The sequence below is a fragment of the Neodiprion pinetum genome, chromosome 3 (genome assembly GCF_021155775.2).
Source record: "Neodiprion pinetum isolate iyNeoPine1 chromosome 3, iyNeoPine1.2, whole genome shotgun sequence".
NCBI lineage: Eukaryota > Metazoa > Arthropoda > Insecta > Hymenoptera > Diprionidae > Neodiprion > Neodiprion pinetum.
Genome location: NC_060234.1, coordinates 42,667,200 through 42,682,611, shown reverse-complemented (window position 1 = coordinate 42,682,611; position 15,412 = coordinate 42,667,200). Strand labels below are relative to the sequence as shown.

Here is a 15,412-nt window from a genome sequence, read left to right as displayed (position 1 = left end):
GAAATATGCCGTTCGGAATATTTTACAGTACCTACGTATCCGAATCTCCGCGTTCCTGATCGTATCACCGTGCATTACATGTGCTATGCGTCCAACTCTATTTTTCGATCGGGAAAATAATCGTTGTTTACACGAATTTTTTACAATTGTGTCAGATGAGGGTGTTTCATACCTACAGCATGAAAGCTACTGGGCTCTAATTCATCGGCAACGTTGTGTCAAATTTGCGACAGACATTTGCCAGATCTTTGCAATTTTGTACACACTGTGTTATTATACATTGGCAGATGCTTACTTCGTTCTAAATCAAGCCACGCAGCGTTCTCGAGGTTTCGAGTTTCTCAGATAACGTCTCGGCCGAAGCTCGTAACTTTGAAATATATAACGATTATCGTTCTTCCCCAACGATCTGCTGTAGCTCAATGAATTCTTCCTAAAAGCGCTACACGAATCCCATCACGATTTATGGGGCGCAAGGCTTTTCCATTGGACGAGATGTTCCGGTGCCAAGTTTTGCGTCCAAGGTCAACTTTTTTCATCTGCATGCCGTTTTTCGTGTATCAAAGAAATCTTAAGACTCACTTCGGTTGATTCGAGTCGCAAATTTGATTGGAAAGGAGGGACAATAAAAAAAATGGGGGGGAGGGGAGAAGAAATCAGGTCACCGAGGATCTGAAATCAATCAACTCCCGGGAAGAAGTGGAAAACGACAAAGACTCGGAGGGGCGAGTCAATATAAGCGACAATTTGTCCACCTGTTGCAGATTCGAGTCTTGGCTAGCGACAAAACGCGCGCTACAAGTACAGGATTCGGTGCAGGGCAGTGGCTGCTGGTTCAAACGGCGCGGCACTATTTCAGCGACGATTTCTGATTCTGATTCTGGCAGCTGTGAATCGAGGTCGAAAAATGCCGGCGTGCATTTTCGGACCAGCTAATGTGTGGACTCGCGACTCAGAGTCGGGCTATATTTAGATACGGGCCAAGAAGTCCCTCGGCGCATGCCGCGCATTGTCAAGCGAAATCACGAGCAACTGCTTGCCGCTTGGCTTGGACTTAGACTTTCCGTAAGTGAATTGGAAGATGGAAGGAAAGGCAAAGGAGAAGCTTCCTTTCCTGGACTTTTGCTCTTTTCGTCGCCTCCGCGCGCCCACGAGAATCGCCCGTTAATTCTACGAATGACCGAACTTTTTAATTGGATTTTCATCGAGCTTTTGCACTGAAGATATGGAAATAGGATTTCAGGCGAAAGAGAAATTTCATCTCTTGAACTCAATAATTATATCTACAAGGATGTTGTGAGGAATTTTTTAATCTATAAGGTTTTAACGTATATTAGAGATTGAGAGATTTTGCTTGTCGCTCCGCCGTCATTTGAATTATCGAATATTTTTCGGTAATTAATAACTGGCAACGTTTTTAATCACTGTCGTAAGCTCTTGGAACGGAATTCACGCTAATTCAGAATTTAATGCTTTGTACAAAAACTTTACAGATTTTCCATATATCTGATCACTCTGTGAGAGTTTAAATCTGAATTGCTTTTATCTGCACAGCTTGTTATTTTCATTCAGGATTTAATCGAATATACAAAAAACGTTTCAAAATCAGTGTTTAGTAACGTCAACTTTAATCAGTCGAGCTCAATTTCACTGAGAAAACTTCTTCTAGATTTAGCAAAAAATGAAACGACCCAAATTCAAATCGAGAGGGTTTACTTGCAAATCAAGTTACCGTGCTATTTTATTACTACCAAAAAAATTTTATGCATATCACAAATTGCCTGAGATAAATTTTTTTGACGGTTCTGAGTCGCTTGTTAAAAAAATTAATTGTATTCAAAGTTATTATAGCTTATAATAAATAAATTTATGCTTTATTGCAAAACTCATTAACCGCGCGTTCGAAATCCATTTCAAATTGTTTCACATTTTATACCTACAGAGGAAAGATAATATGGCCTCATTAAAATAATGAATAAGTAAACTTTGGGTACTCGAATTTCCGTAATTTAATATCTCTGACATAACAGGGAAGAGATTCTTTTGAAACAATTAACCTCGATTAAATTGAGCTCAACTTTCTAAGGCGTGATTTTATTACTTTCCGTATAGGTTTATTCTTGTAAGAAACTCATATTCACCCTTAACGCGAGACCCTTATCGCGGCGTCGAAAAACAACGCGTCGTTTTTCTTGAAAAGTGTAATTTGCCGAAGTCTCGTCTCTACTCTCTCGCGTTTCGAATTACTTATAGAAAGGCGGCTGAAAATTGTCTCGACTCGAAATACTCGAGACGAAACGGAATTACGCATTTCAATTTCATTCCACCTTTTTATATCCTAGCTGGCATGAAATATTACGACGTACACGCGGCGCGGCGTCGACTTCCGTTTTACGGCCCGAGCCAGGCTTGCGCGGAGGTTTCGAGCAGTGCGGCAACTTTAGCCTCGCCACACCTGCCTTAACGTATAAGAAGCCTCCCTTTTCCCGAGATTTCCCCAGCAGACCGAGGAATAAGAGATTTAAAACACACCTCCTCGGCGAAAAAGTTTATCCCCGGCTATCGAGCCTCCGAGATTTCCGGCGTCTGCAATAAAAGTTTATGCGCGTACGTTGCGGTAGACATTTTTGGCGAGGTTGCATGCTTGCAGGCGAACCTTGAATGACGGAACGGCGGAACGGAGCCAAGAAATCCCCGTGTCGCCGGGTCGGAGAATCGGACCGTGACAAGTGCCGAAGAGTAAAAAGTTGCCGGTTTGCGGAAAAAGCGGCGCAATAGGAAGAAAGAAATATACACAACCACGCGCGCACACAATCGTACACGTATATATGCGCGTAGGAGAGAATCGTCGGCTATGGGGCGCCGGTCCGGGATTTATGGGATAAATCTGAAAGTCAGCCGGCGTAAGAAAAAGTTTTATAGTTCTTCGCGGGGCCTCCGCTGCAGGCTTCGGCGTGAGGTATATACGCGCAGCGCTAAGAATATAATCTTAACGACAGCTACACTGCCTTATAATTCTTTAAAAAATTTCCGACCTCCAGCTCTATTCCTTGGCTGAATCGTGATTCTTACACAGTCAGAGGTCGTTATTCGACGCCGCGCTATGCTAATTTCCCCCTTCTCTCAAAATTTCACGTCACTTGACAGAACCTTCTTTCACCGTGTAGACAGGTTCGAACAAGTTGGCAGAAGTTGGAGAACTCAACGATCTTGATTACGGAATTCTACACATTTTACTGCGGGAGCTGTTGTTATTATATGAATAATGAAATAATGGCGTTCTATTACGTTTGATTATAATTTGAATATTTGCGGAACGTAAAATGCTTAACGTTTTTGGAAATTGTATGCAAATACACCTAAATAAAATTTTCCGCTTCTTGCACATGAATTTATTCGGATATATTTTTCAATTTCAGGTGGAAATATTCATTCATCTTTCACTTATTATATCAAATCAGTACTTAGTAAGTAAGACAATGATAATAATTGATATTTTAATCACATAAATTGATATTGTATTCCATCGTTCATGGGAGTAAAAAACACAAACCGATTGTGAGTAGAAATAATCGAGTCGGTCGATTAATCGAGTTTGAAAAATAATCGATTACACGCGATTAAATCGGAAAAAAGAATCGATTATTTTTGGTCATTCTTGCCGCGTACCCAATAAATTCACAATCAAGGTTCTACAGTTTCACTCTTGCAATATTATCATATATCATTTATAGAACCGAAACATGCGATTCAACAGCTGAAATACTCCAATTTTAGAAATCAGTTTGATCCGAAAAGTTCTCGAATAAACTTTAAACACAATTATAATGTTTCCTTCAACAAGGTGTCACTAGAAATTGGTTTCGGTTCGTACCGGGTCACTGGTTCAAACCAGTAGAAACGTGTTTCATTAGGTACCTATATTTGATGGAACAAAGCTTGCGACGAATTTCGACACTTTAAATTCCTTCCTTACCGACGACTTGTTAAAATGATCTCATATACAATATAGATTGCAGACAATACCTGGCTTTTATCTTCATCAGGCGTACCTTTCAGTGCGTATAATTCAAATTGCGAAGACGCGAATTCAACCCGGCATTCAGATTACGCAGCACGAGAGAAGCGAGGTTTCACCAAACAGATCTTTGCATCCATTCGGCAAAAACGAGGTTCAGCGTGGAACCCGGGAGCTTTCGCGCTCGAAGTTATTACAAGCGCATCGATCGCGCTCGTCTTACACAGCAAGAATCGCTGGCTCTCGGTGATGCTGTACGTTCATCGCACTGCTGCACGGTCAACACGAAGAAAATAGGAAATTGCGGAGGAGCTGCTATTTCCGGTCGCCGTCCGGCTCAGTCGAACGGAAAACAACCGCTGGGAAAAGTCAGAATTTATGCAGCTGCGCAATTGTCGTACGAATACAGAAAACCGAAACAATGCAGTCAAAATAACGTCAAACTGAATGAATCGCGAAATAATGACTAACAATCACAATGATTAAACAATGTTCCAACAGTACGGACAACCGGAAGAAACAGATTTGCACAAAAAGAGTTCATCTATCAATAACTTTTGAAACATCTCACTTATTCTGTCTTTCCTTTAATCGTAATAATGAAAAAAAAAAAATAACTCTACGTGTAACTTCAATATATTATAGCCAATTTGATTTGTGAATGGATTATCTGCAAATAGTGCCCAAAATAAAATTTTGATTCGGCTTCTCAATTAACGGAAAAACACCTTATGGTTTAATGAATCAATGCTAGTTGCGTTTAAAGAACTTGATTGCTTAATCTGAAAATATGTACATTGGTATGTAACATCCGTATCACATGATTTGTGTAGAACTTATTTACGAATTAAACGAGCAACTTTTCAGTGAAATTGCACAATTTATGGAGTTTGGCAGTAACAGAAGGTGCTCGACATCGTAACTCAGCTACTAACCTATTGCGATCGATATTCACGATTGGCAATTTTTTCCTCTTATGCCATGACGGTAATTTTATGATGAAACTAACTTAGAACTCAATACAGTCAATAATTCTTGCTTTTGGTTTCTCAATTTTCTAATTCTCTCACTTTTTTTAACCAGACCATACATCTGACCGACACTTAACCACAGAGCGACAATATGTGTTGAATCCTGAATTAGGCTGAGGGGTTGGTTTAGGGGTTAAAAAAAGAAGAGAAAAGAATCAGTTTGAATAAATTATACTTAAGGAACAAATGAACCTGATGAGCTTTTACACAAAAATTTTTCGTACTTGTCCCGCAAAGCGTTCAACAGGAATTAACGGGGGGCTGAAAGGTCTTACAATTTAAGTGAGGTGACGGGAAGAAGGGCTGGAAGGGTGGGCTGGCTGTTACCAGCACGTCTTTTCACTGAAGCTTCGTAATTATGATCTTACCCTCAAACAATTGACTACCATAATCCCTTAATCCCTCCCTCCTCCCATTGAAGGGCCAGCCTTGTGCAAAGAGTGGTCCATAATTCAGTAGGGAGAATTCTGCACGTTATACATCCCGAGACAGGGTGGCAGGTGCAGTGGCTGGTACATAAAGTACTGGTACGCGTAGTTCATAAATTTTATGAAAGTTCCGCGACGCAGCTGACAGTTACGCCCGGGTAGGGCGCGCGCTTCTTAAATAAAAAAAGCTCCGGTTCGAAAAGTTGGCTGATGCTGTAACCTCGCGGCCTCGCATCTCAATCGCGCTGTCGACGAACTTCAGAAAAATTTTTCAAGCAGGAATTTTATCCCGAGGGTATCGGAAGTGGATCTTTCACTTGACTTTGCTCTGAAATATTTATTTCGTTGGAGTTTACTAATTCTATTGGCGAATGATTCACGCGTCACTTTGCAGGAAAAAATCGTAGAGTATAGTTTGACAAAAAACTGCACTGGTATGAGTTTGAAAGATTTTACTTCAAATGACTTCCTTTCACGTTTTGTTAAATATTGCAAAATCTCATTGCTCAGGTTTTCACGAGCAAAAGTAAACGTACAATTTGTACAATCAGTCGTGAAAGACGTTTATAAATGAATTGCAAAGAAACCATGCCCGAGTAGGTATTGTATTATTCAAATGAGAAAACGATATAAGCCGATCGAGCCACACCTCTGAGGAAGTTTTGGCTGATGCCCAGGTTTTGAGCAGTTCGTTCTTAGCCTAGACATAGTTTTCCCGCTACGTACCTATACAATACACATCCGGATACACTATACATATATAGGTATGTACACATATAACAGGGTTTTAACAGAGTGAATTGAAATGAAAGAAAAAAAAAATGATATATCGAATCAATTTTTCGTTAAAATCATTAGGAATTTCTTCTTTTTTTTTTTTTTTTTTTAATAAATTTATCCGGAAAGTAATTACAAATTAAAACATTGTAACGACTAGTTTTTCTATGTGATGTTTTCACCAGGCATTAGAGACTTGCGAATGAGAAATGAAAAACCCCAAAAAACACGTAAAATTCGTCGTCTGGAACGCGGTCAAGCTGACAGTGAAACAAGTCAAATACGTGAGGCCGTCCCTTGTGAATGAATCCAACAACGCCGCAGTAGAAAAAACCGTAGGTTAGGACGGGCCAGTAGTTTTACTCAGCGCACGTCAGGACTTCGCTTGATCGTGTCTGACACACGCGGAATGATACTACTAGTTGGTTTTTAGATACCATGTAGTCTGTGGCTTGTGTAGTCAGAAATTCTCCGTACTGTATCAAAGTTGCAATACTTTACAGAGGCTTAACTTGGAGGAAAAAAATATTTTTGTCATAGCATTAGCTTGAAATTTTTGTGCATTTTATCCGGGAACCAAAAACTTCCGTAGATGATTAGATCGTCGAATCTCATTAAAACTTGGCCCGGAGTTCTTGAGAATGATTGATCGCAGTGACGAGACGATAATTATAAGGATTCATCAGGTGTACAGTCCGGTCAAAGAAGCTGAAAAATTAAAAAACAGGAGCGTATAACGAATACGTACGTCAAGTTTTGATAAGTTTTATCAGGAAACTATCCCTCGGGTATAAAAATTGATTGAAAATTTTTTATTTTTGTCCAAGTTCTTCATAAGTGACTAGTGTAAAATGGCTGATACCGTCGAGCATCTTTTTCAAATATCAAACTCGTGTGGTATTTCCAGTTTCAATGAAAAGTAGCAGCTCATCGTGTTCATAAGTGAATTCTGCAGAAATCGCTTTTCGATCGTTGTTTCGACCAAATTCACATTTATTATAACCTCAGTTGCATTTCCGAATAAATACATAAAGAAAGACTAAAAAACAAATAAAATAAAATAATGCATCTGACTTAATTGGTTCATACAATTGAAGTGTTTCTACGTCACTCTTCATCTAAACTCCAGACCCCTATTGGGATTGTCACCTTGCAATGCGCCATCTGGTGGAAAAATATCAAACTAATGCAACCAGGCCGACAGATAACCGTTGACCGGATTTTTTCGCGTGTGGATGGTAGAACAGGTATATTATTGATTACGATTCATTAATTTATGTGACACGAGTACTTTGAAACCCCAAGAATTACGATTTGTCTGCATTAAAATTAAAAACTTAGGTTATGTCGTGATAAAATGGCGCCGACAACTGGGCTCTGACGTCATGGGAAAATTTTTCAATACTTTACGATTCATGAGAGAAATGCGTGCGCTTGCATGAACGATGCTTATATCTCATTGTGTGAATACAGACGTAACGGGGCGGCTCATAATCAACGCCCACGCCATAATAAATATGTACGCCGCGTAGGCACCCCTGTGATTGCTACGGGTGGCGTAGCGATGCAGGGGAATAAAACAGAGTGTTTTTTGCTGGCCAATCCTTACGCATTAATAGAGTATAACGCATGTACGTATAATCCTCGGTAGCACATAGAGTCAGCTATCTCGCTCTCCCGACGACATGGGCAGAGAAGCGGACTTCAACCGCGGCAAACGAGATGATGCATAGCAGACGAGGCGGTTTTTTTGGTGAGCAGTCGCACCCCGGGGGCCGAGCAAGTTCCGTTTGCCAAACCTGACGCGACCCCAGATTATAAATTATCCACGGTTCGCTTAACACGGTGCGGGGTGGACGGTTTCTTCTTCCTTGAGGCCGAGCGGTTGCCGTGGACTCACGCACTTTACTTGTTAATATCTCGTTATCTTCTTGTTGTAGGAGATGTGAAAAACAACCTAAATTCTTCGCTGTTTCTCAGAGCGGATGTATTATACACGTCTTTGTCGTTTATTGAATTTTTCAAGGTACATGGAAAATAGACTTACAATAGATCACTATGAGATAGTAAAAAGTCTACCGAGTGTAACTCAGCAGATTTAACTTTCGACTGCGCACGCGTTAGCTTCCTCATTTTTTCGTACAGGCTGGCTACCTAAAGCTTCAGCTACAAAACGCGGCTTATTGTATGTGATGAAATTTTTTTTAGGTCAAATTGACCTAGAATAGTCGATTTCGTGATTCGAGCATACTTGGAAAACTTTTACTGTCAACTGAATGATGACCAACGACTATTACGAATCACGATAAAAAAATAATTTAGAATCACCACTCAACGCGTCAGAGTTTCACATCTCGTTCTCCGTTTCGAATAAGTTGGCCCCCCTGTTTTGCAGTCGAAAATATTGCCGCGGTAAGATATCGCGATCCGACAGAGTTTAATTATTTTTTGCATACACTGTAGTTCACTCAGCATTGCAAGATTTACCGTTTTCTCCCACAATCAATGGGAAAGAAAATATTTCACGCCTTACCGACTGATGATAAAGAAGACAACGTATCGATTACCGACGTTACTAACGCTCCAATTTTTCAGGGAATCCCCGCCCGCCTAAAACTCTGTTACTCAATCCGCGTCTGGGCCGGTTAGCTGACCGGCATCGCCATGTTCAGCTCGATTATGGGGGGCGTCTTTTCTCCCAACCGCAAGCTCCTCTGATGGCCTGGCCGAGCTTCGGTCCCATTTATTGTTCGTGCCTATCCGCGAGTTGCAAACCGTCGCTGGCAGTTTCTACAGACATACGTTACGCCCGGGTTGGCGCGGACAACGGGTTACCGGAACAGTCTGACCGGAAGCGGTCTGACTGGAACGGAAATGGTGCCGCCACCAACACCCCCAAGTTACACGGTGCATCGAGCCGCAACCTGCTCTCTCGGCAAACAACGAAGCGCCTCCCTGTCGGCATTATCCGAGCTTGTTATACACCGCGTTCGAGCTTTCACTTTCACCATTTCAACCCTCGAGTAAACAGCAGCCCGTCATTCGGATGCAGATCATTGTTGGAGACTCGTTTATTTTTAACGAGGTTGAAAATATTCTACTGGTGAATTCTTCAACACGGTTGACATTTAATTGTGGTTCTGTATCGCTGTTGAATGAAGTCTCGAATACTCGCGAATTTGTAGCTGATGAAAGTAAGAGAAGAGAAAAAGTAAAAAAGGTGAAAAAAAAAAAAAAGTCAAGTCGCCGAAGACCTTGACTTTTACCATTATGAGTGACACATTCGTGAAACGCCCCTCGTCACAATATGCGACATAGAATTTGGCGCATCCACGTGCGACGGCTCTTCCCCTTCAATTTTCTCCCCTCGAGTCGGCCTGCACGCGTACACATCCGGTGGCTGGCATTATTGTCCGACAAATGTCGCTTTCATAAGCGCTCGTTGGGGGACGCGAAGGGGGAGGAGGAGGAGGAAGTTAACGAGCATTAACGGCATACGGACTGCAGAGCTTCGGTCAAGCGACTCGCGCATCGTCGACTAGGTGTCGTTTGCGAATAAAGGACGTCATTTGCTTCGCCGCTTTTCCGCAACCACCGTCAAAAGCTGAAAGGCTCCACGGCTTTCAGCTATGGGCTGTGTAGGTATACCTACTATATATGCGTTATCGTTAGCCGGATGAAAACTATCGCCGCTTCTCCAGCTTTTCCATAGATAAACGCAGCCCACACACACCTATAATTCGCACTCTTTGTGCGGGGCATGGAAATGGACGTCTGGATCCAACAGCATTCAACCATACCTAAACTTCAATTAATTAGCCGCCTGACGCTCAGCCTGTGAAGGTTTCCCCCGGGCACTACGGGGAGCATGACGAGAAAACGGAAGGATAAAAACCTTTCGCCGAAAAGACTGTAATGCAGGAAGGTCTGAGAAGGGTTGACGGGGCAAAAGATTAACCGCAAAAAATACCGATGGAGGGAGAGAGAAGAGGAGCTGCTGGAACAATACCTATATTTATTTCCAGGTTCGTACATCAGTAAAGATTTGTAAAAAAATACAACGGTCCTCGTTGCTTTGACGGAAATCAGGACATGAACCGCATCCCCTGAATCAATAGTTGAGAAATAGAGGAGAAATGGCTTTGAAAAATATTCAGCTTTGCCGTTTGTGCCAATCATAGTGAACACGAATTGAACAAAATCCCGTGCAAATGAAATGATTCTGAGCAAATCCGACCGATGAACTAGATTTCAAATAATTTCAGGTAAGATTTTATAATAATGATGTTCAAAATGATTAAACTCTGGTGCTTACGGTCCGACTCTGATGATTTTGAGCTCGTTTTGTTTGATGACTAAACTAAAGAATAATTCAGAAAGAGGTTCTGACAGGTTTGAAATACTTGCACGTGATCAAATTACTCAGCGTAAAGCAAGCTGCTGGTATCAGCGGGTGCAATGAGAAAGTTTGCAAGTAATAATGTTGCTGAACGGACGGTTTTTGGTTGTGGAAAGACGGGAGTGAGAAGAGCTCGCAAACACTTGGAATTTTCAGAAAGCGACATTGGAATCGCCTGGAACGCGAGGATTCCAAAGAATGCGAGAAAGTTGGCCTCGAATTATCCGGCTGCAGGACTGGGACCAGACGTGGTATCCCGAGTGGAAAATATATATGAAGAAAAGTCAATTCGTTCGTTTATGAGAGTTCGTTTCTGATCCGTAAGACACGAATCGCGGGCTCTGGTCGAGGCGGGAATTTCAACGATATTGGCATTCCTGCAGTCCATAAGGCTGACTCTTGAAAGCGCGAAAAATTCCTTCTGCTTCGTAAGGCGGGAGCTGCCGTACCGATAAGACGCAGGTAATCGGTTTTTAGTTTGCCATGGCCACTAAGCTAAAACTAATCGATGCATCGATTAATCGAGTCCAAAAAAATAATCGAACCTGACTCGATTATGACAGAAAAGGGAAAACATGGTCTTCCGTCAATTGGTAAGTGGTGTGTATGCATGCCACCAAGCAAGTTTTGATTCGATTTTCAGGGAGAAGAAATTTACTGTCAAAATAAAAAGTTTGAAAAATTGAATGAGCAACTACGGTGGAGAAAATAAGGAAAAGCAAAAGCGAGGAAACCTGCAGCATGATTTTTGGAATGAACATGATTTCTGTTTTTCAGCTCGAGATTCTACCCGTAGTAATATACTTATCCTACTGTACAACGTGTTCCAGAATCTGAATAAGGCGTCGGCTAAAAGCTGCGAGATGGTGTGAATTTTTTAGTACAAATACACCCTGCACGAACATTTACTCCACGCCTGCCAAGGTATTTTTTTTCCTTCTTTTTTTCTACACCGAGTCTGACATAGAGATACAGTAATTAACAGAGGCCGCAGCAGACTTTTGAAGCTTTTAATGATCTGGAGTTCGAAATCTATGCGACAACGCATATAACATGTATATGTAAACTGTCTAGCGGTCAGATGCAGATAAATTAGAAAACCAGTTCTATGAGCTTTGAATAGCGTCGAAACCTAATTGGGATTTAGATATTTTTGTCTGTTATATACTGTTCGTCGCAGATTTGCGATGTCGATAAGCTTCGTGGTACACAATAAATTCTACCTCTCACTTTCATTCTGAAAAGTTTTTTGGATTTTCTATTAATTTCCGTTCTTGAGTTTTGGAAAAAAAATACCAAAGTTCTCAGTCAGAGCTCAGATATCGAGATCTAATTTCAAATCACTTATACAAGGGAAAAAGTCGGGTAGACTCGTTGGATCTCACTTCGCAATAGCGTGTTTTGCGGAATGAAACTATTCTTACAAATTAACCCTAACAGATTTTCAGTCGCTGTGTGTTATTCAAGAGTTGTGCTTATTCAAGATAACACTATTCGCCGATCAAAATACCGATACCAGTACAATTTTTAAAAATCAAGTAGATATGTAATGATATCAACGTAACCAAAAAAGTCTCTTATTGTCAACGGGTTTGCAGAAAATATTTTTCTGAATGAAATTAACCATTATAGAAGTGAAATCGAATGAATCTACTATACCTGCAACCACTTTGAAGCAATTTGAAGTAAAGCATCTATATCTAACAATAAATTCTTGTTGAAGATATTAGTCTTTTTTTTTCTCAGAAATATGCTCACAAATATAGGAAGAATGATTCTCATCTCACCAGCCTGATATTTACTGGAAAATTTTCAATGAATGCACAATTCTATTTTCGGAACCGTTTCAACATTCAACAAAATTTTTCCCTGTCACACATCCGCAGGATACATTTCATAGCCATCCCTGTTTTACGATTACATCGAAATCCGGTAAAGAATAATACCAACGACGATCCCACCAATAAACGTAACACCGTTGCGGTTTAAACCCTTAGAAGGTGTGACCCGTACAGTTTTTTATTTCCCTTAGACAACGGGGTGAACTACAAGGGCCAGACTTAAGCGAGGAATCAACTCACCGAGTAGAAGTACGGGTAAAAGTTGGCGCAGGATTTGAACCACCGCCTGCACCATTCTGGATGCCACTCAAACATTTAATAAGCCTCTTGCAGGGTGATGGGTCGACGACTCACTTTCACGCTCACTATCGCATTCCACTTTTACACCCCCCCCCCAACAGTACAATCTCACCACTGGCTATTTTTACGCTGTGCAGAAAAACGTCGGCTTCACGCCGACTGGCTGACCGGAAATTCCCCGGTTATCCTCCTGCGATGATGACCACCGATCGGTCTCTCTCTCTCTCTCTCTCTGTTTCCTCGGTGTCGGATGCGATTCCTCCTCTTATATAAGCTTCGTAGTCCCGAAGCTTCTGGTTCCGCGGCCGTTTTACATCTCGCAAAATCGTCGTCCCTCACGGCCGTTTTTCAACAGCCCGCTTATCTACCTCTCGAACTTTTATCTCCCCCCTCTTGGCGCCCCGATGCCATAACCGGCCGGTTATCGCGGGCTCGGCGCTTCCACTCTCACTCTCTCTCTTTTTCTCTCTTTCTCTCGCTAAAAATTTTCCCGCCGAAAATTTACCCGCCACGAAGTAACGCCTAGGTGGTAATTGCTGTTGTTAAAACAGCTGCCTCTCCGGAGGCGTCTCTGGAATGCAATTTTCCACCCTGTAGAAAGTTTGGCATGAGTCGGCCTCCGCCTTTCCAAGCATGCAGATAAGACCCCGTATAGCCTCCGGCCGGATAGAAATCCTTCCTCCGAGCTTCAATCCAGTTTATAAGAAACGGAAGCTACAGTCTTACAGACGGTGAAAAAGTACCCCGATTCGCGAGGAACCGAGCTGGAAAAAATCCGCAGTTCAAAAAATGATCGTTCCAATTTATCCCCACATATGCTGTATACTGTATTCGAAAATAGATGTAAAAAGGTTATTATTTCCACAGCGAATATATCGAGAAGCGAAGAAACGAGCACGGAGCTACTTTAATTATCCATTTTTCAGACGGCCATATATTTTTGTGCTATACTCGAGGTCACTTGGCTGGGTGCCTAAATTTTTCAGATTGTTTTTTTTTCGCCCCTCTCTCTTCCTCTGCTCTCGGTTTAATATGTACGTGTTCAATAGATATAAATGTGTATATATACACGTATGTTCATATATCATAATATCTTCTCCTCCTCGATTCTTCCTCGAGTTAATCAGCACCTCCAGGAAATCTCGAATCTGATTTAAATGCCCCACGCTGTAATTCACACCCTCGAACGTCGTCCGTTCCCCCTTGCAACGACACGTGCTCACTCCTCGACTATTCCCGAACCGACACCCACGGCTTCGAAGAAGATGCGAGACGCGCGATGTCTGGCCGACTACTAACTGACGCGCGCACCGAGCAGTAGCTCAACCCTGTTCGTTGCCAGACAGCCCGATTCACTCCGAGGTCCGCCGCCCTCTTCTGCTCGGCTTCGCGAGCTTTGCGAGCTTCGCGCCCAGATCATCCAGAACTTACGTATTTCAAGCGTCGGATGACTTCGGAATTTATGGGATTAGGGATGCTGGAACATGTACGACCCGGTCTAAAGAGTTTTGAAACGAAAACGTGACGAAGCGGGAGCTTGAAGAATGTCACCGAATCAGCTATGCTGATATTAATAGCGTTACGTCCGACTGAAAAAGTACCCGTGGTTAAAAGGACAAAGTTCTGAAGCACTCAATTTCAACTCCGAATACCTCTTTGTTCTAGCAGTATCATACAATATTCTCCCATTCGCTCTCGCCGCTTTTCCATTCTGATAAACGACAACTCCCTTTATTCGTACACGTATCAACGAATTGTTCACCAGTCGTATGATCAAAATTATGATTGATAATAATATGTTCCTTGTGAAGAAGCACAAGTTTATGGTATTCTATGAATTATTACGCATCGAATTTTTTATCTATCAACTTACAAGCTGGAGGAAAAAAAAAACTTGTTATTATACGCTTTCGTTCTATTGAAAATAACATGACAAGCTCCGAATTTTTGCGGATGAATCAGCTGAGCAATTGTACAATATTACATCGATCTTTCAGTAACCCGATGGATATCATAGGGTTTGTAATATGATTTCCAGCATGCATTCTAGCGATAAATAATCTGTGTAATCCAATCTCTCGTCCCTCTTCCCTTGTCCAATCGCTGTCCAAATCAACGTCAGCAATTCAGTGGAATCGAATTTTCATACGATATAATTTCGGTAGATCGAAAATGATCGAGTATATGTATATATTCGAAGAAGCATCGAGAATAATTTGACAGAAAATTGTGATGTCAGGCAGTGGCTGACGGATCCCACAAATGCAGCGGCATAGAGCTATAATAAGATGATGCTGTATACAGACTTTACATGTATGTATAAATATATATGTATAGGTACAAGAGACACGAGTCGGGTGGATAAATACATTATAGAGAAAGGGGCGGTGTGAGAAGGGTGAAAGGCTGCGAGGTGGCAAAGCGCGGGGAAAAGAAACCAAAGTTTCCCACCCCTCGTTTTCTTATCTCGGTCCGTCTCTGTCTCTCCGGCGCCTGACAACCCCCGCGAGCCTTGGCTAAAGCTGACTTGACTCAACCAATGTAACCGCCGTCGTCGGCACCATTTTTATGTTTTTTCTTTCGGCATGTCACGCCGTAGCGAGTGCTTGCTTTTCCTT

General features: G+C 41.9%; 1 protein-coding gene across 1 annotated transcript in view; it reads right to left on the bottom strand.

Moving 5' to 3' along the window:
• Neto (Neuropilin and tolloid-like) overlaps nucleotides 1-14,098 on the bottom strand; it is a 36,912-nt gene extending 22,814 nt beyond the window's left edge. The window contains exon 1 of the mRNA XM_046616760.2: nucleotides 12,735-14,098. Coding sequence (XP_046472716.1) covers nucleotides 12,735-12,789 — 55 coding nt within the window. The 5' untranslated portion in view covers nucleotides 12,790-14,098. The remainder of the gene's footprint in view (nucleotides 1-12,734) is intronic.
• Nucleotides 14,099-15,412: the final 1,314 nt, after the last annotated feature.